The 27,271-nt window shown below is 39.0% G+C and overlaps 5 protein-coding genes across 6 annotated transcripts; 4 read left to right on the top strand and 1 right to left on the bottom strand.

The window, feature by feature from the left end:
• Nucleotides 1-1,073: 1,073 nt before the first annotated feature.
• On the top strand, nt 1,074-2,791 carry pla2g1b (phospholipase A2, group IB (pancreas)). The gene is made up of 4 exons (XM_034692111.1): nt 1,074-1,165; nt 1,298-1,439; nt 2,113-2,246; nt 2,368-2,791. Exons 1-4 carry the CDS (start codon nt 1,117-1,119, stop codon nt 2,484-2,486), a joined length of 444 nt encoding a protein of 147 aa, XP_034548002.1. The 5' UTR covers nt 1,074-1,116; the 3' UTR covers nt 2,487-2,791.
• Nucleotides 2,504-5,113, bottom strand: asgrl1 (asialoglycoprotein receptor-like 1). Its single transcript, XM_034692109.1, has 7 exons — nt 5,019-5,113; nt 4,854-4,937; nt 4,661-4,747; nt 4,511-4,561; nt 4,283-4,422; nt 4,007-4,119; nt 2,504-3,919 (listed from the first exon to the last, which is right to left on the bottom strand). The coding sequence occupies exons 1-7, from the start codon at nt 5,098-5,100 to the stop codon at nt 3,766-3,768; spliced, it is 711 nt and encodes a 236-aa protein (XP_034548000.1). The 5' UTR covers nt 5,101-5,113; the 3' UTR covers nt 2,504-3,765.
• Nucleotides 5,114-9,045: 3,932 nt separating this feature from the next.
• LOC117819568 (cytochrome c oxidase subunit 6A, mitochondrial) lies at nt 9,046-11,616 on the top strand. The gene is made up of 3 exons (XM_034692999.1): nt 9,046-9,150; nt 11,067-11,209; nt 11,306-11,616. The coding sequence occupies exons 1-3, from the start codon at nt 9,051-9,053 to the stop codon at nt 11,393-11,395; spliced, it is 333 nt and encodes a 110-aa protein (XP_034548890.1). The 5' UTR covers nt 9,046-9,050; the 3' UTR covers nt 11,396-11,616.
• Nucleotides 11,617-12,654: 1,038 nt separating this feature from the next.
• Nucleotides 12,655-18,054, top strand: LOC117818330. The gene is made up of 7 exons (XM_034691156.1): nt 12,655-12,989; nt 13,089-13,263; nt 14,066-14,136; nt 14,221-14,400; nt 14,479-14,570; nt 15,684-15,755; nt 15,837-18,054. The coding sequence occupies exons 1-7, from the start codon at nt 12,974-12,976 to the stop codon at nt 15,978-15,980; spliced, it is 750 nt and encodes a 249-aa protein (XP_034547047.1). The 5' UTR covers nt 12,655-12,973; the 3' UTR covers nt 15,981-18,054.
• Nucleotides 18,055-19,845: 1,791 nt separating this feature from the next.
• hps4 (HPS4 biogenesis of lysosomal organelles complex 3 subunit 2) lies at nt 19,846-27,189 on the top strand. Of its 2 annotated transcripts, none has more exons than XM_034692412.1 (13): nt 19,846-19,977; nt 20,103-20,220; nt 21,398-21,488; nt 21,572-21,715; nt 21,813-21,920; nt 22,091-22,207; nt 22,640-22,734; nt 22,830-22,902; nt 23,963-24,087; nt 24,230-24,896; nt 24,985-25,111; nt 25,809-25,920; nt 26,245-27,189. In XM_034692412.1, the coding sequence occupies exons 2-13, from the start codon at nt 20,189-20,191 to the stop codon at nt 26,414-26,416; spliced, it is 1,863 nt and encodes a 620-aa protein (XP_034548303.1). In that variant the 5' UTR covers nt 19,846-19,977; nt 20,103-20,188; the 3' UTR covers nt 26,417-27,189. The 2 variants fall into 2 exon arrangements, with proteins under 2 accessions (XP_034548303.1, XP_034548304.1); XM_034692413.1 differs by having other exon boundaries at nt 19,849-19,973.
• Nucleotides 27,190-27,271: the final 82 nt, after the last annotated feature.

Here is a 27,271-nt window from a genome sequence, read left to right as displayed (position 1 = left end):
GGAGGAAACACAGAGACTATCTACACACACTGGGTAACAAGTAAGGGGACACAGGTGAGACCAATGAGGCACAGGGGCAGACAATCGTAAAGGAGGGAAAACACAGGAAGTAAAACCAAACTTCACACACAGGGAGATTCTACGACGGGAAACATAAGACAAAAATACAGACAAGGAATACACACGAGTATACAAAAACATTGAACAAGGGAAATTAACACATGAAACAGGAGACAACCAAAACTCACTGAAAGAAAACAAAGAACAGACCAAAACATGACCGTATCTTATGGTATGGTATGGTATGGTATTGTATGGTATGGTATGGTATGGTATCGCAACTGCCAAGTCTTCGTCAGGTCAGGCCTATATGACCTTCTAATGGTTAGTAAGCTTTTCTCAGTTTGATGTCTTAGCTAAACCTTAGTAGAGGTAAGGTTGATGAAGACCGTCAGAGTTTTTGAGGTTGAAGTTCTACATCTTTTATCTGTTAGACAAATATTTCATCCACCTTCTGATTGTTTCAAGAACAAGAGTAAGACATTCAGAGGAAGAAAAAAAACACAACAAAGTGCTCTCTGCCTGATCTCATAGTTTTAACTTATTCAGACTATATAGGCAGGTTATATGTATTCATCTTTTCAAATATTTCTTTAATTTCTTAAATGAAATACTTTAAACTTGTTTGTTGGTTCAATGTTCTCAGTTGAGTTAGATTTTTTGCCCCCTGAGATGCAAGTAGCATTTTAAATCAGTTACAACACACAGCTGTGTAAATATCCTGCACTTGCCAGAGTTCCCACAACTTTCCACTGCACATAACTCAGACTGGTTCAAGATTAAATTAACCTGTAATCATACAACTGTACACATATTGAATTTAATGAGTAAACAAAAAATATCATTGGTTTAGAATGTATAGAATGTGTTTGTTTATGTTGTGTTTGTGTGCATGTTTGTTTATGTAATACATGACTGTACATACGTGTTGCATAAGTTAGCCTCTGGAGTAAGAGATAGCATGACTCCTGGCAATTGGCCAAACAGGGTCACCTGTCGAGGTCAGTGGTCAATAAAAACCTTCAGCTTCAGCTAACCTCAGTGCCCACCTGCAAGATGCGTCTGACACTCTCCCTCCTCATCCTCTTCATCAGCCTCCCAGCACGTAAGTACTCACAGCCCTCAACACTGAACATTAAATCTCCTCTTTTTTGCGTGTCTGATTTTGATTTCATGTGATGGACAGAGATGTGATGAAAGGATGCTTCCCCTGAGATTGTATCTGTGTGTTCCACAGTGCTGGGTTACCGGGCTCTGTGGCAGTTCAGGTCCATGATCCTCTGCACTGTACCTGATAGCTGGCCTGTTCTGGACTATGCTGACTATGGCTGCTACTGTGGGATAGGAGGTTCAGGAACACCTGTAGATGAGCTTGACAGGTAATGAGGCAGTATGCATTTTGGTGTCTGAAAGTTTCCATTGTTGGTGAAGAGAAATCCAAGTTAAAAAGTATATTTCTCCAAATCACAACATAAAAAACATGTGTTGTTACCCTCAACGGGTAGTTTAAGTTTGTTGTGCAAAGCTAGTGAAGTACAGATTGTGCATTTGAGATGCCAAGACATCAGAGGAGAGAGGTATTTAGTTTGACTCAGCCAAAGTACTGAAACACCTTGTTAACATTTCCTGCAGAAATTTCATTTGCAGAAAATACTCCCCTGCACAACTTTATTCTCAATCTGTTAAAATATGGATTGTTCATCTATAGAGTCTAGGAATTATAAATTTACTTCTGGCATCTAGATCATTAATATTTGCTGGTTCTCTCAGTATACTGTGAATGTAAAATTGACTGAAATATAATATATTAGAATATAATATCACATATCATAATACACAGTTGTAATTTTTTTTCATTTTAATGACTAAATCACTCCTGTAGCAACATCTTCCTATTAGTCTTCAGTGTGAATGATAATTAATTTCAGCCCTGAATAAAAAAATCTCCATATCTAGAGAAGTTGTGAGCTCTATTATTCTTGTTCATTTTCTTTGTCTTGATGTTGTTAGGGTGCTGTTATTATCTACTCATGGTCTATGTGTGTCTTATAGTTGCTGTTATATCCACGATAAGTGCTTCAGTCAGGCCATGCAGCATGATGATTGCTGGCCGATCTTGGACAACCCATACACTGAATCCTACAGCTACAGGTGTGACGAGACCAGCAGGACTGTTACCTGTCTGAGTGAGTGTCCGAAAAAGCTTCCTAATACAGCCACTTTGAACCATTATCAATCATAATTCACTCATAACATTTTGTGAAGATGAAGTTTGTATAATTGTCCTCTACAACTCTTGTTCTTCAGATAACAATGATCCCTGTGAACGCTTCATCTGTGAGTGTGACAGGCAGGCAGCCATGTGCTTCGCCAAGGCGGGTCACAACAAAGAAAACGCTCATCTGCCAAGTGACCGCTGCAAATAAGACGAGGGAGCCAAGAAGAAGATAAAGTGTCTTTATAAGAATACATAAAGGGGAAAAAACATTATTGTAGTTATAGTTTATCGTTTGTTGTCAAATAAAAGCAGAGGTGTTTTTCTTTTCTTTTTTTTTCTCTTGTCTGCATATATATTTCTGGTTTGTGCAGAGGTGTTTTTCACTTTGATGACCAAAACTGGGGCACTGATTCATGCAGGGCTGGCATGAAGTATGCACATGTTTTTACACACACACAAACACAAGAATCAACAAAGTTTTTTGATCCTTTCTGTCTCTTCTTATCATATGTACTTGACCGACTAACATTAAAGTGTTTCAAAGACGCAACATTTCTGTGTTTGATTTTTATCTTTAAAAAGTAACAGATTAATAACACATACGTCTTTTCAGCTAGATTCTTTAAAGCCCCAGTAAGGGATTTTTAAGTGGTTGTAAAACAGATTGAAATGAATACTATTGCCTCTTTCTGACCTACAAAAGCAAACAAGATCATTGTCAATAACACATGCAATGTAATTTTTAATGCCTGAAACTGCTAAGATGGGGGTATGTGTCTGAGCAGACAACCGACAGCATGCTGAACAAACAACATTTCTTTACATTTTTCACAGTAAACGTTCACAATGAAAGAAAGCAGAATGATAAATATCCTGTCAGAGAATACTACTTTGCCATGTAAAGGGGAAAAAAAGCTAAATGACAGAGTCTACATCTTGGCCACACAGAGCACCAAATTCGATCTTTTAGTCTGAAGCCAAAACTTGTAGTACTTAAAAAACTGCATGCAAACTATGGTAACAAAGTTTTATACTGAGATAGTGATGAGAAATGTCCTTTTGACAGTTAGTCTGATGTTGGACATATTCATGTCTAAAGAGATAGCTGTATGAAACATTTTTAGACACTTTTAACAAACCAAAAAAGTAATGTGCCATGTTTAAATGCAGAAAAAACACTACCAGCCTGTTGTCACACAGCCCAAATGTTTGATTTTGATATAAGTCCCTACTCTGACTAGGCAAATAGCCAATCATAGTTCTGGGGTGGCAGCTTTGGTAGCTAGATTTCAGGAGGGGAGGCACCCTCTCGACGTGCCCCTGAGCAAAAGCCTTACACGCTTTTTTTAAATGTAACTTTTCCTTAAAAACATACATTAATATCAATAACATTATTTCCTTAAGTGTAAATGTGACCTTTGTTTCCAAACATATCAGGCCTGTTCATGTTGTGGAGGGCTCAGCATCTCTGCTGGATCCACTGCCTCTCATTGCTTGCTTTCACAGATGTATCTGTACGGCAGGCTGCAGTCTGCATCGTTCCACAGCTTGCGTTTGCGTATTACCGAGCTGTGAATCTGCCCACAGTCCTCTCCGTTCTCCCTGAAGTCCCAGTTGTCAGGCTGACCGTTATCCCAGAAACTGAACACAGACAGACACACAAGGAGGGAGAGTTTTAGAAAGTATTCTCTTTTTGTTTGGGCTTTTGTAGACTTTCATTTCTCTTACGCTGGGGTTGAATTAAAGTCAGTTCCATCCACCCAGGTCCAGTGGTCTTCCTCTCTCTCCACGAGTCCAATCCAATAGCTGTACTTGATTTCTACTATTTGTGAAATGTAGTCCTAGGAATAAAAGCATAGTGTGTTATCTTAAAGCCCTCTTGTATTCCTCCTTTTTTGCGTTTCCTCCTTATCTTATCTCTCTAATAGCAGAACCTCTCATTAGTGGAAAACAGCTAACTCTAACTCTAACCAACTATTCTAACTGGTGTAATGTCAAGCTCACCAGTTCCTCAACATTGTTCAGGACCACCAGGTGTCCTCCATGTGCTCGGCACTGCTCCTCTGCTCTGTTCCAGGTAACAGCCGTGGTGGAAAGCAAGTAGCAGCTTCTTTGGTAAGACGACCACCCCTCCTTACATGTTCCTGTTTGGATGATGATTAAGACGAGTCAGATTATTCTGTTGGGGGAACAAAAACTCTGAATTCTGATTTTAAAGTTTTCTGTGTTTACCTTTTACTGCTACAAGCCTCTCTAAGGGGACAGTCTGTGCAACTGCTGAACCTTTATTTGGAGAAAAAAACAAATATACAGAGAGAAGTAGTTGAATTTCACATTAAGTGTGCGTCTGCTTCCTTATATCAAGACATGAAACTTACAGACCTGAATGCGACACTGCATCAGTTCCTGCTTTGTTGATTCTCCCAAGCTGAAGTTTCACATCAGCGATGTCCTTGTTTAACTGTGAGACTTTCAGACACAAAAAAGGATGACTTATAAGAGACAAAGAGTGTGATCCCTGATCTGTGAAAACTGTTTTAATGTATAAACTTTACTGAAGTGTTTAAAGTCATACATTTTATCCCAGTAACCATCAGCAGGACCAGGAGCAGCAGCACTAGGACTCCATAGAGGAAGTAAGCCACCCCACTTTTCAAACCTGTAAATTCAACATACATTCTCTTCATTGTTTAGGGTGAGGAGTATGAAATCAAAGTCAAATCACACGTGCATCTTTTACCTTTCGGTGTGGGCATACTGTGCTCTCTCTCGTAGACAGGGCTGCTATCCGACGACCTGAACTGTCGATAATCAGGCTCCATCTCTGACTCAAAACACAATCTTTAGACAACAGATATATTTTTAGACTCTTTCATATGGATGGATTTAAAAATAAAAACTTTTTAAATATGTTGCTGTCCTTTGCAATTCGAAGCAAAATGTACTTATATGCCAAAGTAATGAGGCCATCAAGTCATTTTGAGATCTGTGTGCATTGACAAATAAGAGGAAAACCAAATCCTCATGTTTGTTTTTAAGCCAAATGTGTTAAATATTAACAGCTCAATAAATAAAAGAGAACTATGACCCCATAATCTGTATGATACACATTTTTCCTAATTATTTCAGCTAATTTGATTAATTTGTTTTTTTATTGAAGCATTTTATGAAAACATTATACACAATTATGTCAAAGAAATTCAGTTTAAGATCCCTGGAGCCATTTGGGAATGCATGACAGAGTTATAAATGCAAATATCAAGACTTTTCTATACATTCTTAGATTATTGATTACATTTGTAGAACAGAATTGTTCATTAAACAACATTTATCACTCACCTTCATCAAGCAGATTATCTCTGAATTTCTGTGGTTGGACTCTGACCATGTTATCACAGAAAGTCCTCCCCTTTAAAGGGAAGCATTTATTCTATTTTTCTCTTAGTCAGTAATTATTCACCCACTTCCCTGTAACCACAGAAAGTAAATACTGGAACAGAAATACAAGTTACCGTCCTTTGTATTGTTATTGTTCCACTTTGAGTGAAAACTTGCTGCTAAAGGACACTTTGTTAACAGTCAGATTCCCTCCACTTAGCTTTGTTTTGTATGCATTTTATGCCCACATTTATCACAGGCCTCCTCGTGTGGGATCAGTGGAAACTTAACCCTTGTTGGATATAAATGAGTCATATGTAACATTTCAGCTAAAGTACAGCATATTGCTTATACTTATCAACATTCATGTTGGGATTAATATGCTCAGGCTAAACAAGTGAAATCACTATGTGTCACTGTTTCACTATTTATGAGCTATTAAAGGTTCCAGTTGTAACTTCTCCCTGAGAATAAAAACAAATATATCAATCAGGCTGCAAAAAACCCCAACTTTTTTTTAACTTTATTGATGCACAAATCTTTCAAACTTTGAGGACACTTTTATCAACAAAATATTTTGATTCTTTAGAGTGATTTGTGTTTCGCTTTGCCAACATATTTACAAAATAACTATTCATGTAGCAGATGTATTTTGTTTTGCATTGTCATAATTCAGGTGGATGTACGTTATCCATGTGATGTTGCGTTTCGAGAGTAAGATGGTCTTCCCTGTCATCACGCAGGCAGAAACATTGGCATCTTTTAATTTATAAATGCATCTTAGGTCTACTTCCCTCTTATCGCCTCACCTACATTGCACAAAAAAGCTCAGGATCTTATAATCATGCATCTCAGGATGTCGTTACTATCTGTTCCGAGGGTCAGGACTGAACCTGGAAAAAAGGCCTTCAGGTTTGCTGTTCCCTCGACCTGGAATGCCTTACAAAAGGATCTGAAACTTTGTGGACAGATAACTTTGAATGCTTATATATATATATATATATATATATATATATATATATATATATATATATATATATATATATATATATATATATATATATATATATATATATATATATACACACACACACACACACACACACACATATATGTATATATATATATATATATATATATATATATACACTACCGTTCAAAAGTTTGGGGTCACTTAGAAATGTCCTTATTTTTGAAAGAAAAGTACTGTTTTTTTCAATGAAGATAACATTCAATTAATCAGAAATACACTCTATACATTGTTAATGCAGTAAATGACTATTCTAGCTGCAAACGTCTGGTTTTCAATGGAATATCTACATAGGTGTATAGAGGCCCATTTCCAGCAGCCATCACTCCAGTGTTCTAATGGTACATTGTGTTTGCTAATCGTGTTAGAAAGCTAACCGATGATTAGAAACATCTTGAAAACCTTTGTGCAGTTACGTTAGCACAGCTGAAAACGGTTTTGCTGGTTAGAGAAGCTGTAAAACTGGACTTTCTTTGAGCTAGTTGAGTATCTGGAGCATCACATTTGTGGGTTTGATTATACTCTCAAAATGGCCAGAAAAAGAGAACTTTCTTATGAAACTCGACAGTCTATTCTTGTTCTTAGAAATGAAGGCTATTCCATGCGAGAAATTTCCAAGAAACTGAACATTTCCTACAACGATGTGTACTACTCCCTTCAGAGAACAGCACAAACAGGCTCTAACCAGAGTAGAAAGAGAAGTGAGAGGCCCCGGTGCACAACTGAACAACAAGACAAGTACAGTAGAGTCTCTAGTTTGAGAAATAGACACCTCACAGGTCCTGAACTGGCAGCTTCATTAAATGGTACCCGCAAAACGCCAGTGTCAACGTCTACAGTGGAGAGGCGACTCTGGGATGCTGGCCTTCTAGGCAGAGTGGCAAAGAAAAGGCCATATCTGAGACTGGCCAATAAAAGGAAAAGATTAATATGGGCAGAAGAACACAGACATTGGACAGAGGAAGATTGGAAAAAAGTGTTATGGACAGACGAATCAAAGTTTGAGGTGTTTGGATCACACAGAAGAACATTAGTGAGATACAGAACAAGTGAAAAGATGCTGGAAGAGTGCCTGACGCCATCTGTTAAGCATGGTGGAGGTAATGTGATGGTCTGGGGCTGCTTTGGTGCAGGTAAAGTGGAAGATTTGTAAAAGATAAAAGGGATTTTGAATAATGAAGGCTATCACTCAATTTTGCAACGACATGCCATACCCTGTGGACAGCGCTTGATTGGAGCCAATTTCCTCCTACAACAGGACAATGACCCAAAGCACACTTCCAGATTATGCAAGAACTATTTAGGGAAGAAGCAGGCAGCTGGTATTCTGTCTGTAATGGAGTGGACAGCGCAGTCACCAGATCTCAACCCCATTGAGCTGTTGTGGGAGCAGCTTGACCGTATGGTACACAAGAAGTGTCCATCAAGCCAATCCAACTTGTGGGAGGTGCTTCAGGAAGCGTGGGGTGAAATTTCTTCAGATTCCCTCAACAAATTAACAGCTAGAATGCCAAAGGTCTGCAATGCTGTAATTGCTGCAAAGGGAGCATTCTTTGATGAAAGCAAAGTTTGAAGGACAAAATTATTATTTCAACTAAAAATCATTATTTCTAACATTCTCAATGTCTTGACTATATTTTCTATTCATTTTTCAACTCATTTGATCAATAAAAGTGTGAGTTTTCATGGAAAACACAAAATTGTCTGGGTGACCCCAAACTTTTGAACGGCAGTGTATATAGCGCCCCAACTTTGAATGCTTTTAAGCGGTCCTTAAATGCCTTGGAGGCAGATGCATCTGTCTGCAGATATTTTCTTTAAATGTAACTCATGCTGTTTTTTCTGGAAGTATTTGTTGTGTAGCTGTTGTATGCATCTCATATTTGTGTATTGTCTATTTGTAACTCTGTAACTGTGCTGCTGCCTAGCTTGGCCAGGACTCTCTTGGAAAAGAAAATTTTAATCTCAATGAGTATTTCCTGGTTAAGTAAAGGTTATAAATAAATAATTAAATAAATACATAAAATAAAATCGGTTCAGTTTTTGGCTGACTTCTATTGCTGCGATTCCTTTACTTGCTGAATCTCAACAGTGATGGCAAATTATACTTCAGTCACATTTACATCAACACACCTCATTTCTTGGTGGTGTTTTTCTTTCTGATTATCCATTTCAAAATAGACATTTATGGAAGCCCCATGTAACTTCACTGGAAACATGACAGAAAGGTGGACTGAAATGTTCCGATAGAATCTGTCTGCTGTTCACCGTCTCTCCACTAGGGGGCACAGTAGAGTGTTCTTTCCTCCACGTGACCCCTCCGTACAAATTACTTCCGGTCGCTGCGTCTCTCAGAAAAAGAAAATGGCGGCTCTCGGACGGCTCACTCAAGCGCTCCTGAGGTCCTCTCTGACCCAGAGCAGGCGTCAGCTTTCTGCTACTGCTGGACACGGCGAGGACGCAGGTAAAAGAAGATCTTATTCCTGAACAGGTTTTATTTAATGTCACTTTCTGTCACAACAACGTGAAATAACGCTTAGACAGTGACCTTGTTGAGCTAGCTTCATTAGCATTAGCTCAACATCCTTGAGAGGGTGCACGTTGAAGAAACCAAAACATCACCTTTCTAAAGGGAATATTTAATCACTGAACAAAGCTGTCACACACACACTCACACTGTAGATAGTCTGACTGTCCTTTGATGGGTAGAAGTGTTAAAATGTACAAACGTCACAAATAACACGACCACAGGAGCAGCAACAGGAGAGTCACTTCAGGTCAATGACAACTCAGTGCAACCATAAGTGAAACCTACAAGACAGTCTGCTGATGTTCTACCTGAGCTCTATCAGGGAGTCTAAGCTGTCTGCAAAAATAGGAACTGTCTGGTATAACAAAACCTCAGGATAGGAAACTTAGAGGAAAGCAATAACATGAAGGAGAGCTGCGAGCAAACATAACTGTATACAAAACTTAATTCACTTGGATTCAAAACTAAGTGGCACAAGGATTTTATTATTTTCAAATAATAAATAATAATCTCCAAAAAGTCAAAAAGATGGTGAGTTTGTGCTTAGTACATTGTCTTACGCTACTTCATGGAACTTAATAATATATTAAAATATAGTATTTATTACGCAATGGGGCTGGGTACAGCAGGGGAACTCAATGTACAATATGATACACGATACATGACCTACATTTTGTAGTATAATATGACCTTGGTACAGACACCTGTGTCAGAAGATCATTCAGCTGCACAGTTAGTGAATCAGAAATAATAAATAATCAACAGAAGCTCTAAACTGATAGAAATTATTTTATGTCACGGTTAATGGATTGAGAAATAAGAGCTGATTTTAAAAATGACAATTCATCAGATAGTTGATTCTGATACCAATCTTTTTTATTTATTTATTTATATAATTTTGAATGATTGTTTTTGTTTATTTAAATGTAGCTCTCATTAATTCCCCTGCATATGCCTGAGTCTCAAATAATTATTCATTATAAAGCAGCCTGCAATTTAACCTTCATCTACACAAATGATTATATATTTATATATTTCAATAACTGCTTCAAAAGGCCCTGTTATCTCTTTACAAAAAAACCAAACACAAACACAAATTCTGATAAATAATGAATTAAAAACATTAATGTGGACATCATTTAACTCGTTTCATTTTTGTCATCATAAGCAAAATAATTAGTAATCTAAAAAAATGGATGCTGAATTATTTGCTGAAAGCCAATATGCACCAACAAGGCAGATTTTGACTGACATGTTTCACACACTATATCTGTGCTGATTTCATGATCTGATTATGAACCTGTCTAAATGATAATACTTTGTCTTTTTGAAGTTACAAATAAAAATGTTTCATGCCTTGCACATCGAATCAGCTCTCTTGTCCAAAGATTTGATGATTCTTAAATGACATTAACTTGGAGAAAAACCAAAGACTACATTCTTATCATTAAACCATCTGTGTGGTTTTAACACTCAGCCAGTCCTTTAAAATATTCTCAGTGTGTATCCATCTTTTTTTTCAAATATGTTGTTATTCCATACTTTCTTCTTCCGCTTCTTCTCTTTAAATATTACCTTTGCTGATTTAAGCTTCAGGGTACTGTTGTAGTAAAGAGAGCACTCAGGAGGCAACATGGGCTCTTCAAACTAACATCTGTGCTGAATAACAATCCCCAGAGTAAAACCTGGTGCTTGCTGATTGGAACAACTTAAAGGAAGTTTCGTTAGTTTCGTTGTGTCCTGAGGAGCTTCACACTCCTGAGGAGCTTCACACTTCTTCAGAGTAATGAAATCCTCCCCAGTTTATGTGTGGATTTGATGACTGCTAATCATTTGTGCTTCTTTTCCAGCCAGGACATGGAAGATCCTCAGCTTTGTGGTTGCCCTGCCTGGTGTGGCCGTGTGCATGTTGAACATGTACCTGAAAGAGCAGAGTCACACCCATGAGCAGCCAGAGTTTGTCCCTTATTCCCACCTTCGCATTCGCAGCAAGGTCTGACTTCTTGTGACTGAATCATTTGAGTGTTTAAAGAACCACTTACATTGAAATCTTCTGTTTTCTCATATGAACTTTATTTCATCCTCACAGCGTTTCCCTTGGGGAGATGGCAGCAAAAGCCTTTTCCACAACCCACACGTGAATGCCCTCCCTGATGGCTATGAGGGTCACGACGAGTAAAGCCTCCCTCCAGACCTCCGAACTGGTACAGGGACCAGTCCTCCATCAGCATCTGTTACTGGACCACACTTCCATTCACAGTTTACTCTTTATTTTATTTTATGTTTACCTCTTTGCTCCCTACATGAGGCACCTGAAAAACACTTCCGTTACTCTGGACCATAAAACAAAATCTCTGCTGAGACTGAATTAACATAAATAAAATAACTATTATTACCTCGATACAAGTCTTCTGTTTGATTTCATAGACTGTGCATTATCTGTCTTTCTAGTGGTCAATGCCATGTTTGTGTATCAGGGTCTTCACCTTTTTAAAGTAATGTGTTATACTCTGAAACATTGGTTATTTTGGTAAAGGCGCAGGACTTAAGATAGAAATACTGGCTGAACTCCATTTGGCTGCATCTCTCACTTTCATTACGCACTGAGTAAACTAGAACAGTCGAGGTGTTAAAGTTTTGTAGTTACTCGTGGTCTTTGGACTATAATTAGTCATATCCTGTAAAAATCTCTGCAAGAGTGAGATATTACATAAGAACTCTTTAGTTTGAGCAATCACTTTTCACTTATCCCTGATTAAGCCTCTTTTCAGTGTGTTTAGGATTGTTCAATTGACCTAGTTTGTTTTCCCCCGTCAAACTACAAATAACAGCACATTGATGTCATAATTCAAAGCCTCAACACACACCTGTTTTCGTTCTGTGTCTAAATATTGAGAGAAGGGGAAGGACTCAAGTTAAAAAATCACAATGTGTGAAACAAGGTCAGACATAATGGAGTGTGCACCTATCAGGGGGGGGTTTACTTAATTTATAGTTTTTTTCAGGTAATTACGGTGGCCCTGAAATGCAAATCACTGCAGCAATTCAGAAAACACAACGGCAAATCAGGGTCAAAGGATAGACCAGTCCAATCAGCGACAAGTCATGTCCCTGGAGGGTACCTACTTCTTCTGGTTCGGTTAATGTCCTAGTGTTTTCTGATTTGTTGTTGTGATTTGAACTTCAGGGCCACCGTACATAATAGAAATGTATTCCTCAATGGGAGAATGGAAACAGTGTAAATCCACTTCAGAGGACATTTTCAGAGCAGACATTATGATCTGTCCTCAGTGGACAGCTTTACAGATCTCATGTGTCACATTGGCTTCTCTTATTGTCTGACGTTCCAGGAATATAGTGTTTCAGCATCTCCATGATGGTAGAACAATGGTTAATATGATCTGACATGACGCCACTAATCCTGTCACGTGACGTGCTCTTTGTTTCAGACTCCACCTCTGTCACGTGAACGCGCTTTAAGCCGAATTAGAAAAGCCTGGGTTAACAAAGCTCATTGAAACATTGCTAAATTTAACCGATTTTCTCTTCTCCATTTTCTTCGCCTGCACAGTAAATAGTAGTGACACTAGAGCTGTCACTTACTCTCGCATCGGGTTCTCTCGGGATCATTGCGTCTTCTGATCGTAGGTTAAGATTTGATTATTAAATCTAGCATTGAAACATCTCGGATATCTGCGCGCGTCCGCTCCAACACACAGGGGAGAGTAATCGCGCGCCGAAACCCGGATCATAATCCATGAACGGAGACAGAGGTGAGGAGACTGTCAACAGATATTTACATAAACAACAGAAATACATTTATTCCCGTGTGCATCTGGAGTTTGCTTTTCATTTTTATATTCCTTGAATAGATTTCCACATGATGAGAAAGAACGAGAGGGCACACTTTTTCAGCTCTAAAGAGCAGGAACTCATTCTGAAGTTGTATGAAGAAGAGAGAGAAATACTGACAGCCAAATCCAACACGACTAGCGCCTCCAGGCTGAGAGAGGAAGCCTGGCAGAGAATTGCTGATAAAATAAATGCGTAAGAACGCCTGTTTATGGAAACATTAAAAATATATACCAGTCAAAGGTTTGGATACATCTTCTCATTTAAGGGTTTTTATTTATTTTAATTATTTTCGACATTGTAGATTAATACTGAAGACATCAAACTATGAAATAATCTGGTTTTGCCATAATATGGATTACAACAGTAGTCAAATAGGGCTATCCATTGTGTACTAACCCTACCTCTGAACAACACAACTGATGGTCTCAAACACATTAAGAAGGCAAGTCATTCTACAAATGAACTCTTGACAAGGCTCATGTTGATTAGAAACCATTCCAGGAGACCACTTCATGAAGCAGACTGAGAGAATATCAAGAGTGTGCAAAGCTGTCATGAAGGAAAAAAATGGGGCTGCTTTACAGAATCTAAAATATAAAACATATTCTGGTTTGTTAAACACTTTATTGTGAATTAAATAATTCCAACTTTTTAATGATTGATATTTTATTGGCTCTTGTTTGCTGTATATTTCTTGCACTGTTTACTTTGTTACTTTGACACTTAAATTTCCCCGTTGTGGGACGAGTAAAGGACTCTCTTATCTTATCATATATGTTCTTTCATAGTTTTGATGCATTTGGTATTAATCTACAGTGTTTGAAATAATTAAAATAATAAAAAATAACCTCGAATGAGAAGGTGTTTCCAAACTTTTGACTGGTAATGTATATTTGTACCATTTGAATTGAATGCACACATAATGCCACAATAACTGGATTGAAAAGTAATATCAGAGTTTTCAACTTAATTGTACCCCTTTGAAATCTTCCAGGGTGTCGGACAGTGGCTACAAAAGGACATGGCAGCAAGTGAAAGTCAAGCATAAAAATATTGTCCAAACAGGTAGATATATTTGTACAAGTCTCTGATTCCAGCTGATTTATGTTTGGAAAGAATCAGCTTAACTGAGATCTATCTCCTTCACAGCAAAAAGAAGAAGGTTGGAGGTGATAAGGATGAAGAATGAGGTAGGGTCAGCCACCCCGTCACTGACCTCTGCAGAGGACGATGTGCTGCTGCACAAAGACATCAGGCTAAGAGCTGAGATCCTCCCTGTGGGAGCCTGTATTGAACCACTGAGTGAATCCGAAAGCTCTTTCATAAGTGGTACGTTCATTTCACCGCTGTTACAAACCTCTGATGGAGTTTCTCAAGGTCTAATTCAGTGTTTGTCTCCACTCTCAGGTCATCCTGTCCTCCTCTTGCCTGTAACAAAGACTGAACCAGAGAGCCTGAGCAGTGATGAGACAGACGTCAGCGACACCCATATTGAAGGGGTAAGTGCTGCTGCTGATGATACTTGGAATGGTAAAAGACTTTCCTTGTAGCGCCACTTTTTAAACTAAATTTACAAAGTGCTTTCCATCACATAACAAACGACTCCTACAAATAAAGAATTTAAAAAACACACAAGTTGTGTGTAGTATGTGAGGTAGATTAGAACGACTAAAATCAACAGGAAGAGATCAGCTCAAGAGTACACAAGATTAAGAAATACATCAAATAACAAACAGCTATTGCATAGATACATGTAAATACAGTCATGTTTTTAGTAAAGAAGAGACGTTAGAAACTGAAACTGATTTTGCACACTTGATTTCCTCTGGCAGGCTTTAAACAGTAAAAGTGAAGTGCTTTTGTCTGGAGCCTGGACTGTAGAACAGATAGAAAAGCCTGTTTAGAGGGTCTTAAGAAGCTATTTGGCTCATGATTTATTTAAAGATTTTGTGCCTTAAAAGTAATCAGTCAAATCCTAAAATGACTTCTAAAACATGCTGTTAGTTAGAGCAGGTGTGTTAAAACAGGAGTGATTTGAGACCTTTTTATATTACAAGTCAGCAACAGTGCCCTGACAATGCTCTGCCATCATCATGCTGGTGCACTTTTGTATTGATCCCCAAATGGTGAAATATTGGTGTCACTGTGTGTGATTTCACATTGGGTTACAGGATTACAGATGCACAAGAGGTTAACACGCAGCAGGAGATTCACACACACACTTGTGGTCACACACAGCACAGTTCTGCCCGGCCTGCTCTGCAAGCTCACAGTCATCCCATCTCGCCTCTGTAATGTCTCTGTTACTCCATCGGGTGCCGGCACAGAGGTGGGAAGACTTTGTGAGCTGAGCAAACAGACATATTCACGGTATGATCAAAGAAGGACAATACTGTAGAGCAGAAAAGAGTGTGATGCAGTTTCATGAGGTTTACCGCACATGCATCTTTTACGTGATATAAATGTCATCACCCCACCCACTCACTCATGATGAATTGTTGGGACTTATACCTGTAAAAATCACTCTAAAAATGTGAATACAGCTTTTGTTTAATGCCAGTTGCTTTTGTCTTTACATATGTAACACGCATGTTCATGTGCACACTTTGCAGGATGTGCAGAGCGGCAGCTTCCAGGACAGAGACAACTCAGCATGTGCTACAATGGGAGGCAGAAGTGCAGAGGTGAGGGTTGTGATTTAGAGATGAACTGATTAATGATACAGATATAAACAAACACTTGTGTTGTTGTGATTTCTTTCACAGAGGCAGAAAGAAAACATAAAGGCTCTTTACTGCAGCTACCTCAGAAAGGAGATGGAGAACCGAGACCAACAGATGGCTTTGAGAGCACTTAAAATGAAGAAGTTGGAGAAAGAAATTTTACTTCTTGATAAACAGCTGATGTGACTTTTCAAAGAAAGACCTTTTTAATCTGACCGTCATAACATCAAACAATTCCTGAGTACTGTAGAATGAATCAGTTCATCTTTATTTATACTGAAGAGATCACTGAGGACGGTCTCTCATGTACAAGAACATCACATCGGTTACAAAATCTACTGAAAGAGAAACAAAGTGGCTCAGAGTTGGAGTGGGTTACCCTCTGATCCGTAGATCCTAGTTTGATCCCCGTCTCCTGCAGTCAGCAAGATGAACTGGGCAAGACAGTGAACCCCAAGTTGCTCCTGTAGGCTTAGCTTTTGGTGTGTAGCTGTTGTAGTGAACGTAGCAGTGGTGATCTGCCTGGTGCTTTGCATTGCAGCCTCTGGCCTCTGTGTGAATGTCTCTGTGGAGTGAACACTCAAATGAACTGTATGTTGCTAAAAATGTATGTAAGTACCACATACATACAGGGAGAAGAGAGCAGGAAGTTCCTCAATGCAGTGGTGGAGCCAGACTGCTATGACTCGGGTGGCCAAACTAGGGTCCTAATTTTTATAGGGGTGTGGGAAACATGAGGGGCTTCTTGTATCAAATAATTTAAAAAAATGTTAAAATGTTGTTGATGTTTAAGGATAAAGGTTATTCAACAGAGTGGGCAACATTTAAATTTGCTGAACTTAACACTTAAAGGACTCAGTGTTTAGATTATTAAGATGATTGTCCAAAGTCACTGTTTAAATCCTCAAACAAGTTCTTTATTAAAATTCAAAGAAGCTACTGATTTCTATACAAGCAATGCCTCTGACAAGGTAAATAGCCAATCATGGTCACGAATTTCAGGGTGGCCAATCAGAATTTGGCCACCCCTGGCTCCACCACTGTCTCTATGAGCAAAAGGGGGGGCGGGGGGGCATCCACATGTTACTTTTACAAGTCAACACCTTTGTCACTCTTCCAGTTTTGCTCATTGTAGCTGTTCACATGCAACAGTTAACACTACGTTGTTATTCTCAGGCAGGACAGTATTAGAAGCTTCACTTAAGTTGCCCAAAGGTCATTTCAGTCTCATCACTTAGCTGGTAAGAGATGCCCACAAGCATGAGGCCCACTGAGGGTTCAGGTTAGCAGAGTCTTGGAGGTGGTGCCCTGTCCTCCGGAGGGATTTTATATCACATGCCTTAAAATGTACAAATTTAGTCTGCGTCTGCGATGTGCTGTAGCTCTTAGATTCTGAATAACTGAAACAATTGATGTATTTAATTAAAAGGTCAGTTTCATTCACATCAGATGAGTAGTGTCGAGACTGATGCCCTTTTATATATATTCCCATATTTATAGTACTGAATAAACAGGCAAGTTTGCACAATGAACGCTGTTATATTTCATATTTAGTTGCAAATGTTTCTGGTCTAAAATACATCAGCAGACTCATTGTTTTCCCTCTTGAGCAGTACTGCTGCCATATCACTGCCTTTAGCTTACAGTACAGGTATCATTTAGGGAGTCTGCTCTGCAGCGTGTTGAACACATGCTCAGCTAGGACTGAGGTCAGTTAACTCTGCAGCAACTCCACTGTTGGGTCACATGGTCTGTGAGAATGGGACACTGTCAGTCCATGGGTCTTTCTGTTTGGTCCCTTTGCTGAGCAATTTTGGATAGATATGGAATTACAGACAAATATCAGGTTGAAACTGACTCCTGAACATGTTACTCTTTGCATAGGAAATGGCATTCGTGTGAAAATATGAGCCTTGGCTGCATGTCCTGTGAAAGGTCAGCCTATGATGCCCCTTTAAAAGCCAAAAGAACATTTCTTTGGCTCCCATTCATTGTTGAATGTATTCATTTCAATCACTCCTGTTTCTTTTCAATTCTCTGTTTTCATTATCTGCTTAGATTTATCTTTTTTCCTTACTTTTTCTAGAAATCATGAGTTAAAAGCTTAGTCTCTAGTTTGTAAAATATCTCCTGTGTGAAACTCAATGCCAGTCATTTGTGATATGTATTTATAAACATATTTAATTTAGTGCCATCGTATAATTTATCATTTTTTATCTCCCTGTTTATCTTCTTTTTTAATAATAAAAAAATGACTTTTATTAAAAATGTGTAATTCTATCAACCACTCTATAGATTAAACATTGTTCATTATGATGTGGGACAAACAAGAGTCCAGATAGATAACAGAAATGTATTGAGGTAAGTGTGACTAAATGTATGTTTTATTAGAACCAAAGTAAAAAAAAACAAAAACAACATTATTTCAGAATCCTGTCCCAGTGTGTCTGCTGACAAATAGCTGCATTGAAAAACCTAAACATAATCTGTACTCCTCATCTTTCTGAGTGTTCGTTCTGTCCCTCTGAAGCTGCGCGTTTAGGTTTAGTCACAGAGGTCTGGACCATGGTCTGGACATCATCCAGAGATCCTGCAGCTCAGAGGGCTCTGTCTGCACTCATGCACGGCGGTCACAGCCAAGGCAAAATGGCGGACAGGTTACGACTTTTGGAATATATTCGTTCCTCCAACTATTTAAACTCTACATAACAGGCAAACTAGAAACATATCTCTGGATTGTTTATAATATCACCTCAAACTCTCTCCCCTGACCGGTGGATTCTGGTTTGATAGATCTTAAATCCAGCCATTGGCTGATAAGGCTCTGCGCGCTCACGGTCTACTCCTGAAGGCATCACCACTCGAGCACCGAAGGAAGGATTTATCACATAATAAATTGGATAATGTGCAATAAACATGTTTTAAACGCTGTATGTGCACATTAACGACCCCTTATTGCAATCATGTGTGGAAATCCCGGAAGATAAAATTGCTTTCATCATTGTGTGCTAGTCTGTAATCATGTGATCAAACTCAGAGAGTAGGCTATATGTTATTACATTATAGAATAGTGGGTTACGGTCAGCAGGTCAACCTTTTAGAAATGAAACTTATATTTCATTAGAACCTAAATTATACATAAGGCAAATTGGATTAATCAATTTTGCTTATCTTATTGGCACGTGCTGGATTTCAGATGCAGCTTTTACAATTACAAGAGTTCATGTCTTCATTATTTGGAATGAGAACAAAGGAAATGATTAAGTCTGAATCCTTTCAAAAAATCAATTACATTTTTGCGTTTTATATGTTAAGTTATTATCAATGCAGAAGAAAATGTTATATAACCTAGTTTAAATTGTATTAGTGTCACTAAGTATAAACGTGATTAGCCTACACTGCTTTGGGCCTTTAAACTTCTTCTCTGTATCAATTTTAGAGGTAAAAAATAAGCTCTGTAAACCTCTCGGTGTGAAAATCCAAGAGGGCCTATTTGTACTTCTCTCCAGTATTGGTTTTATGCTTACTCCACTACTTGTCAAAGTCACGTTCAGTCTTTCCAAATGTTTTATAGCAAACTTTGAAAAACTGAATTTAAAACCGAAAGGTGTCTCATAATATGATGAATTATAATCTAAAAAAAATTACTCGAATTATGTAAACTTGAGGATTAGGGCCACTGATTAAATAATAAAAAAAATAAGGTCAATTTTAAAAATAAATAATTATTATTCCGAGAAAAAAGTCAGAATTCTGAGATTAAAGTCAGAATTCTGATAATAAGGAATTATGAAATTTTTCTCAGACTTCTGACTTTTTTTTTTTGAATTCTGACTTTAAACTCAAAATTCTGACTTTTTTCTCGGAATAATAATAATAAAAAATTGGACCTTAATTATTTATTTTTTTCAGTGGCCCTTATCCTCTTCCGTAAAGTTTAAATTCTGCCTACACCGAACATTAAAATATATTGTATTTCCCTTTGTCGCAGGTATTGTTTTGGGTTTTTGAGCGGTTGTGAACGGTTGTGAATGGAGCACTAGTTTGTCCCTGGCCGCTTGCCGTACGTTCACATGACTCCCTCTGCGTGTGACTGACCCGCATTCCTCAGGTGGCAGCAGCAGCAGCTCTGTGTGACTGACTCCTTTCACTGAAGACTCGAAAACAAACACTTCCTCCGTCAGTATGTCGAGTAACTTCTGTTTTTGTGTTTCTCACTGAACGACGGACGGTCCACGCTGTTTGGAGGAGTCTGACACTTTCTCAGAGGCGCGTCTTTGTACAACTTGAACTTTCTCTTTCCTTCAGCATCTTAAGCCTGTCGGGTTGGAAATACATGGGTACAAGATAACCGATGCCCGAGGAACATTTAGTTTTTTCTTCTCTTGTCGGTGATGGCTGAACTGATGCCGTCGGACTCAAGAAGGTAGGTTCAGTAGAGACTCGGATCTGTTCCAGTTTGATTACAGGTTTATTGCACAAACAAAGTGCAGCCAGGAGAATGAGCTAAATCCCCAGTCTCTCTCTGCTCTCTGGTGAAACATAAACCACCATTCTGACCCATTTATATGCAATGTGTTAAACCTTCAGCCACTAATAAGCTTAATTATACTAATTATATTATTTTGAAAAACTAATGTGTTTTTGCATGGGGCATATAGCATTGATTCTATTTTACTTTCATCCTTCTGTTATGTTCCGGGTCAGATTGACCCATTTCAAAGTTCAATAATAAAAAAATAAATTGTAAAAAAAAAACCAAGTATTTTTTGGTATGAAACTTCTTCTGCTTGGCTTAATTAGCCTAATAAACATATAAAATAAAAATGGTTCATTTAACATATTTGCCACCCCCCCTTCATGTTTATATTACATACTGATCGTGGGTCAACTTGACCCGGCAGTCAAAGTGGAGCCTAAAAGGATTCAGAAGTGTCAAATACTAATTGTTTCTTTCCAACTGTGTGACATATTTCACCCCAATCACGAACACACACATGAAAAACGAGTGAGTTATCCTCATTGAACCATGATCTTTGAGAATTAAACAACACAATTGCACTAAATATTGATTTAAATGGTTAGTAATGGAGTTTATAATGAGATTAAAAACACTTGTATTGGGATTTTTTGGGTTCTGACACTTTTGGATAATTAAATATGCCAATAAAGGTCAATTAAGTTTACCCAGTAACATCATTGCTGTTCCTGAGAAACGAATGTAACAGTAGAGTTAAACTGGGAACTGCCATTCCAAGTTGCAGTGAATCCAAAGGTTTATCATTACATTTTAAGGTATTAGATCGTATTCTATGTTTTAGCTCCTGCTTTCTTTTGTTGAGGCTGCATTGTATTTTATATTTTTATGCACACACCACTCCAGATTATTGCCCCTAGTAAGAATAATGAAGGTTTTTGATATAGTTAATATTAAAAGCTTTAATGTTTTCTTTTTGGTCTAGTTCTTAATTAAAGTGATGGAGTAAGACATCAGTGTTTTTCTTCCACAGTCCTGGGAAACCAGTCACACTACTCTAAAGCCACTGACAACAAATGTGTTTGCTTTAATCCATTAATTCCGACCTTGTGCGTCTGTTTTGCAGGTGTACTTATTTCTTCCTCTATGATGGATCTAAAGTCAAAGGAGAGGGTGACCCTACAAGACAGGGAATCTGCTACTTCTACCCTGAAGAGGTTTGACCCTCAGAAAGAGTTAGATTGTACTGTAAATTGAGCATGTTTTCTTTTGTTGTGTCATACGTGTGTTTTCCTGTCAGACCTCTTTAGATAAGCAGGAGCTGCTCTGTGGTCAGCTTGCTGGTGCGGGCCGATGTGTCTCTGAACTTTCCTTCTCTCCTGTTCGCATACTGAGGCTGCGCCGCAACAAGTTTGCTATCCGCATGAAAGATGACTTCTTTTGGGTGAGTGAGCACAAAGTGGCCCTCCTTACATGCATTCAATTATTGATAAGAAGCTATGAAAGTTATTTTGGGGATGTGTTTTTGTGTGATCTCTCAGGCTCTTGGCTGCTCACTGGAAGTCCCCACTGTTAGTGTTTGTGCACTCCTGGATCAGCTCATAAACCTCTATTGTTTCTACAATGGATCTGTCAGACGGAGCTACCAGGTGCTCTACTCTGTTGTGTAATAGTCATGCACTACAAACTCTTGTGCTTTTTAAGACTTGTTTGGCCCAGAGTTATTTTCAAGAGAGCATACATTTGCATTGTTTTATTTGTTTCCATGTTAGGGAATATTGATTCTTCATTGTGTTTTCATCTTTGTTTTGCACTGCAGCTTAACAGCCGGGAGGCTCTGGCTGCTCGATGGGCACAGTACCTCTCTCACCTGCAATCAGGATGCTCAGAGCTTCACTATATCTTCACCTGCTTGAGAACCCTTGACTCAACGAATGTATGTACTTCATAATGTTTTTCATATATCATATTTTTATTTAATCTGCAATGGATTATCTGGTTCTGCTTCTGTCACTGCACACAGATGTTTTCAGACAGGATATGACTGTCACAATGTATGCGGTGTTGTGAAAGAGCACACTAGTCTTGACAAACATTAAAGAGGAGGATTCTTCTTTTATACACTTTGAGAAATGCAGTCACTGAAAAGCTGAAGTATAATGTTGTATCCATTTTTTCTGAGTTTGGTAAAACACAAAGAGACATGGCTCATGAGTTGCTACATAAAATAGTGTACTAAACATCTTAAAGCCTTCATGTTACAACAACCAAAAAAGGATGTAATACAGTAGTTGAATTGATAAAGTTATTACCTATATTTTCTCAGCTCTTGGTTTATGAAGGTAACATTTTTTATTCCTGCACTCAGGTTGACCCGTTACTCCTGCTCAAAGCAGCTCTCATTCTGCAGGCATGTCAGCGCTGCCCTCTAGTGTTAGCAGGTTGTATCCTCTTCAGAGGAAGGTGAGCTGACATTTTAGTAACATCAACCTGGTACCAGGATACTTTTTGTAAATTGCAGGTTTTGAAATCTGCCTTTTCTTCCATTCTTTGAACAGAGTGGTGAGCACACAGATGAGTCCACAGCTCACCATGAAAGTGATGGTTCGTGAGAATGAAACATACAACAAGGTAGGTCAGAGCAGACGAACTACCAAATGATGTCAGAAAACTTTACAGATCGGCATTGCTATAATTGAGAATCAACAATAGGAATAACTTTAATTTAACTAAAACAAAGAAATAAAAAAAATAAATTGATGCAAACTAGCAGCAAAGAGAAACGATAAAGCTAATTCATTTCCACATTTTATCTTAGTTGTTTGATCTGTATAACCATGTATAAAAGCAGCAGATTGACATTTAATACGGTGATGTGCTTGACTACTGTACATCTTTGGAGGTGATGCAGATTATATTACCCTATGCAAGCTTCTCTTTGTTTTCAGATGTAATGCTTTACTAGACTAACCGGCTGCTGGCTTTAGATACATTTTTCATGGACTGGTGTAGTTTGAATCTTCTCCACTACCTTTGATCATGTATGGGTAATAGTTGTGTTTGCCAAAATGTAGAACTATTCCTTTAACAGATACATGATTTTATCAACACTGCAGCTATCCAGGATGGAACTATTGAATATTAAGGCCACACCTTTAGTCAGTATGACACTTTGTAAACAGTTCCCCTGCACTCCAGTCACAGCCAGTTGTTCATAGAGGCTAATGTAAGCTGTCTAGCTTGCAGAACGACTCATACTGATGAAAATCAGGTTGTACTAGCTCTCTGTCTACCCGACAATGGCTGATGATGATGATGATTTATTGACCCCTGAGCTGAAACTTTGAATATATTTCCACCTTTACCAAAGTCTTGTTGTGGTATGAGCATGAGCCTCCTCAGTTAACCTGAAGGTCAGGTGGTAGAGGTCACCCAGTCAGCTGGCAGTCATGCAGTTGATGACAAGCCTGTATCATTTTTACTTTCTTTTTTATTCTTTAACTGATGCTACTTTAAATGTATTGAAGTAAAATACTTCCTTCAGAAAATATTTAAGTAAAGGTAGTGACTTTAAAAACTTCTCAGGAAAGTAGAAGTACACCAATACGCGACTAAATTACAGTTATGTGAGTAAAAGTAATGTGATGCTCTCCATCTGTGGTCCTAAATCACTGTTTTCCTGTTGCTTTAGTCCCAGAAACTAAATGGAGAGAGAAGCTCCAGCCCGTTTGGAGGTGACGTCTGCTACACGACTGTGTACCTGACCATGTCTGAACTCCAGTTCCTGCAATCCGTCCCCATCGACAAAGACTTCAGGTAACCTAAATTAGCATCAGTTAAGTGGTTTACAGGTGTTAGATTTACATAAGCTCTTGTAATGGATTTTTGTTTACATGTAATATTGAATATAATATTTTCAGAGAAATCTAAATATCTTAAACTGTTTTCTTCCCTCCAGTTCCCATTCAACGCCACACAAAGACACAACCCCAAGGAGGACCCGTCTATCAAGAACACTGTCTGACATGACCTTTACAGAGTCTGAGAATTCAGATCCAGGTTGCTCCCAGTCTTACCTGAAGGTTTCCTTCAGCCCCCATTTGTCTGACTGCTCCGTTTTTAGCCCATCTACATCGCAGAGCACCGGCGATCCAGCAAGCCCCCCACCACAGTTGCTCGAGTCTCCTTTGTCAAATGGAAATCACTCTGATGAAGCTGAGGAGGAGGCGCTGGAAGTGTCGTATTACCACAGTTTTAACAGCAATGAGGGCGGGGGCAGCCAGGTACATCAGGAAAAAGACACGTCAGTGGCTGAAGACAATCCCCGCTTAAACGGAGACAGGGAGGATGGAGAGACAGCTTGTGGGGCAGCGTTTGATTATAGAGGGGCTGAATGTGAGCATGACCATGACAAGAACGTTGTGGAAGAAGCCAGAATAGGAGAGAGTCCTCAAGGCCACAGGGCAGACATGAGCGGGCCTTCTTCTCGCTCTGGCTCTTTTGACAATTCAGAAGAGAGTCCTCTGATTCCCATGATGCTGTACCTGCACCGGGTTAAAGGACTGGTACTGGCTCTGCTGGCAGAGCCTCACTTCTTGAGTGACACAACGTCTATGGAAGAAGTGGTGAGAAGTAACCCAGGCGATACCTATACATTAGTGCACTCATTTTACTTTAAAAATACTAACACAAGTGTGTGTGGTTTGTCTTCAGTATCACAGCAGCCTGGCGTCACTCAACGGGCTGGAGGCCCATTTGAGGACCGTCTCTCCTGTAACTATGGGAGCTCCAGGACCCTACGTCTTCGCCCATTTTGACTGCATTCAGAGTACACTGACAGGTGAGGCATCTGCTTCTACCCTCCCATCAGTCTCATGCATCTTTACTCATCTCTCAGAATACTCATGTGTCTCCTCTTTTCTCCCTTAATACTATCACATCTCCTCTCCTCTCCCACAATAGTCTTGTAGCTCTTCTCTTCTCTTCTCTTCTCTTCTCTTCTCTTCTCTTCTCTTCTCTTCTCTTCTCTTCTCTTCTCTTCTCTTCTCTTCTTGCATGACACTCATGTAGCTCCTCTTCGATCACACATTACTGTTGTATCTTCACTTGCATAATCCTATGTATCTCTTTCTTTGCCCATTATACTCAGATGTCTCCTCTCTTCTTCCGTAATATATACATATTTCTTTTGTATTCCCATAATACTGATGTATTTTATGTCTCCTCCTGTGATACTCATGTGTCAACAAATCCCTCTTTGACCCTGCTTTTCTTGTTTGTCGTCATTGCTCTTACTTATCTCTGCCGATTCTTTCTTTTTTCAGTTCTGTTTTCACCTTTCTTCTAGAGCGAGTATTTTCTGCTCCACTGTCTCTACCTGGGCAGATCATAAGGATTGGTTGTTTATATTTGTCTTTGCATGAGCTAAAGGCTAATTAGTCAGACTGTGATCAGTGCTCTTTTGTGCAGCAGGCATGCCTGTCCAGGTAAATGTGCCACTGTGGCACTGACTCTCTTGTTATTGTGTACCTCTGCAGCCAACCTGTCTGGTCGACCAGGGGGAGCCCCAGAGCGTCCCTTTGTGAGAGCCACATCACTTCTTCACTCGCATTTCTGTAACACTGAAACTCTGCAGGAGGCTATTATCAGGTCAGTATGGCAGTGACATGGTGGTTGTGGTTGGGGGGGGGGGGGGGGGGGGGGGTATTTTGCCTTTCATGGCTCTTCAAGTAGAAGTCGGGGGTTGGGTTAGATTTTGACAACTTATCTTGTCTATCATCACATCGCAGCAGAATTACAATCTTTTCCTTGACTTGCACAGAGCGCACTCCAACATGCAACATGCAACATTCACTGAAAAGGAGAAGCCTGCTATTGTTTTATTTCTTTCCTATTCCACTTACTCTTTATCATATGACATGCTTCGTTATTCGGCGTGCTTGAAATGTAAATGTGTGGGACATTTCCCTGCAGGAGTGCTGGCGCTGCAGTGTATGGAACCCGCAGCGTGGCCCAGGAGACTTACTTCCAGCAGTACGGAGGGTCGGTAAGGAACTCTGGGATTCCTAACCACCAGGACAGTGCTTTCTCACTGCCCAGCAAAGCCAGACACAGGCTATTGAAACATGGAGTCAACCTGCTCTAAGGGAACATCTTCATCATGTGTTCTCTCAGTGAGGAGCTGTACTCTGTTAAATTAGGAAGAACTGTCTTGTGAGTATACTTTTAAATCCAAGGAATCTTGAAAAGATGACTTCAAGCGTCCTGTGTTTTGTAGCTGCTCTAGTTGTTCTCTTAAGTAGATATCAACCTGTGTTGTCTTATGAAACTTATTGCACTTACTCAGAAAAGGTTTTTTTACCAAATACATGATGACATTAACTTTGAGTTTGGATAGCAGTTATGTTTACAGCAAAGTTCTTGCAAGTTTGAATGCAGTTTGATTGCCACTTACATCCATCGTGTTCTAAATATCTGTACTTTTTGTATCAGGGTCTACAAGCTTGATGAATTAAGCTTCTGTTTACACAGCACACACATTTTGTGACCTTTATACTCAGCATTTATATTGTCTGTTCAGTGGCACCCCCTTCTTTTTTTACTAGGTTTATAGAAAATGTTTATTGAAACATCTCCGTCTTTTTCTATCACAGTACACAATCGTGCTCCCCTTACAGCACATACTGCAAAACTTTCTTTGTTCATTCCACACATCTATACAATCGAAGATAATTTGTCTAAAACATCTATTTATTTCACATCAGCTGTTTGTTTTTTATTTAACTGTTTTGCTTGAGATCTACTGGCCTGGCTTTTAAAAGCTTCATTTGTATTTGCAAGTATACACTAAGAAGACATGCCCTGTGATTTTCTGTAGTGTGTTATTAGTGGATATTAAATGAATACGTGATCCTCTCACTGTTGAGTCCCGTGTAAGCTACTTTTGTAAACGGTTGTTGAAAACCACGGGAGCTACACGGACTTATTATGGTCATCAGCG

This window comes from Notolabrus celidotus, chromosome 9, assembly GCF_009762535.1.
Source record: "Notolabrus celidotus isolate fNotCel1 chromosome 9, fNotCel1.pri, whole genome shotgun sequence".
NCBI lineage: Eukaryota > Metazoa > Chordata > Actinopteri > Labriformes > Labridae > Notolabrus > Notolabrus celidotus.
The sequence above is the reverse complement of the archived record's forward strand: the minus strand, read 5'-3'. Positions and strand labels throughout refer to the sequence as shown.

Coding starts and splice junctions, on each gene's coding strand:
- LOC117818330 (XM_034691156.1), top strand. Junction 13,264..14,065: donor ATTGCTGATAAAATAAATGC/GTAAGAACGCCT, acceptor GAAATCTTCCAG/GGTGTCGGACAGTGGCTACA. Junction 14,401..14,478: donor CGAAAGCTCTTTCATAAGTG/GTACGTTCATTT, acceptor CTCCACTCTCAG/GTCATCCTGTCCTCCTCTTG.
- hps4 (XM_034692412.1), top strand. CDS start 20,189: ATGGCTGAACTGATGCCGTCGGACTCAAGAAG. Junction 22,735..22,829: donor TGTATCCTCTTCAGAGGAAG/GTGAGCTGACAT, acceptor TTCTTTGAACAG/AGTGGTGAGCACACAGATGA. Junction 22,903..23,962: donor AGAATGAAACATACAACAAG/GTAGGTCAGAGC, acceptor CTGTTGCTTTAG/TCCCAGAAACTAAATGGAGA.
- asgrl1 (XM_034692109.1), bottom strand. CDS start 5,100: ATGGAGCCTGATTATCGACAGTTCAGGTCGTCGGATAGCAGCCCTGTC. Junction 4,562..4,660: donor TGATGCAGTGTCGCATTCAG/GTCTGTAAGTTT, acceptor CTCCAAATAAAG/GTTCAGCAGTTGCACAGACT. Junction 4,423..4,510: donor GAGGCTTGTAGCAGTAAAAG/GTAAACACAGAA, acceptor TCATCCAAACAG/GAACATGTAAGGAGGGGTGG.
- pla2g1b (XM_034692111.1), top strand. CDS start 1,117: ATGCGTCTGACACTCTCCCTCCTCATCCTCTTCATCAGCCTCCCAGCA. Junction 1,166..1,297: donor CTTCATCAGCCTCCCAGCAC/GTAAGTACTCAC, acceptor TGTGTTCCACAG/TGCTGGGTTACCGGGCTCTG. Junction 1,440..2,112: donor CCTGTAGATGAGCTTGACAG/GTAATGAGGCAG, acceptor TGTGTCTTATAG/TTGCTGTTATATCCACGATA.
- LOC117819568 (XM_034692999.1), top strand. CDS start 9,051: ATGGCGGCTCTCGGACGGCTCACTCAAGCGCTCCTGAGGTCCTCTCTG. Junction 9,151..11,066: donor TGGACACGGCGAGGACGCAG/GTAAAAGAAGAT, acceptor CTTCTTTTCCAG/CCAGGACATGGAAGATCCTC. Junction 11,210..11,305: donor ACCTTCGCATTCGCAGCAAG/GTCTGACTTCTT, acceptor TCATCCTCACAG/CGTTTCCCTTGGGGAGATGG.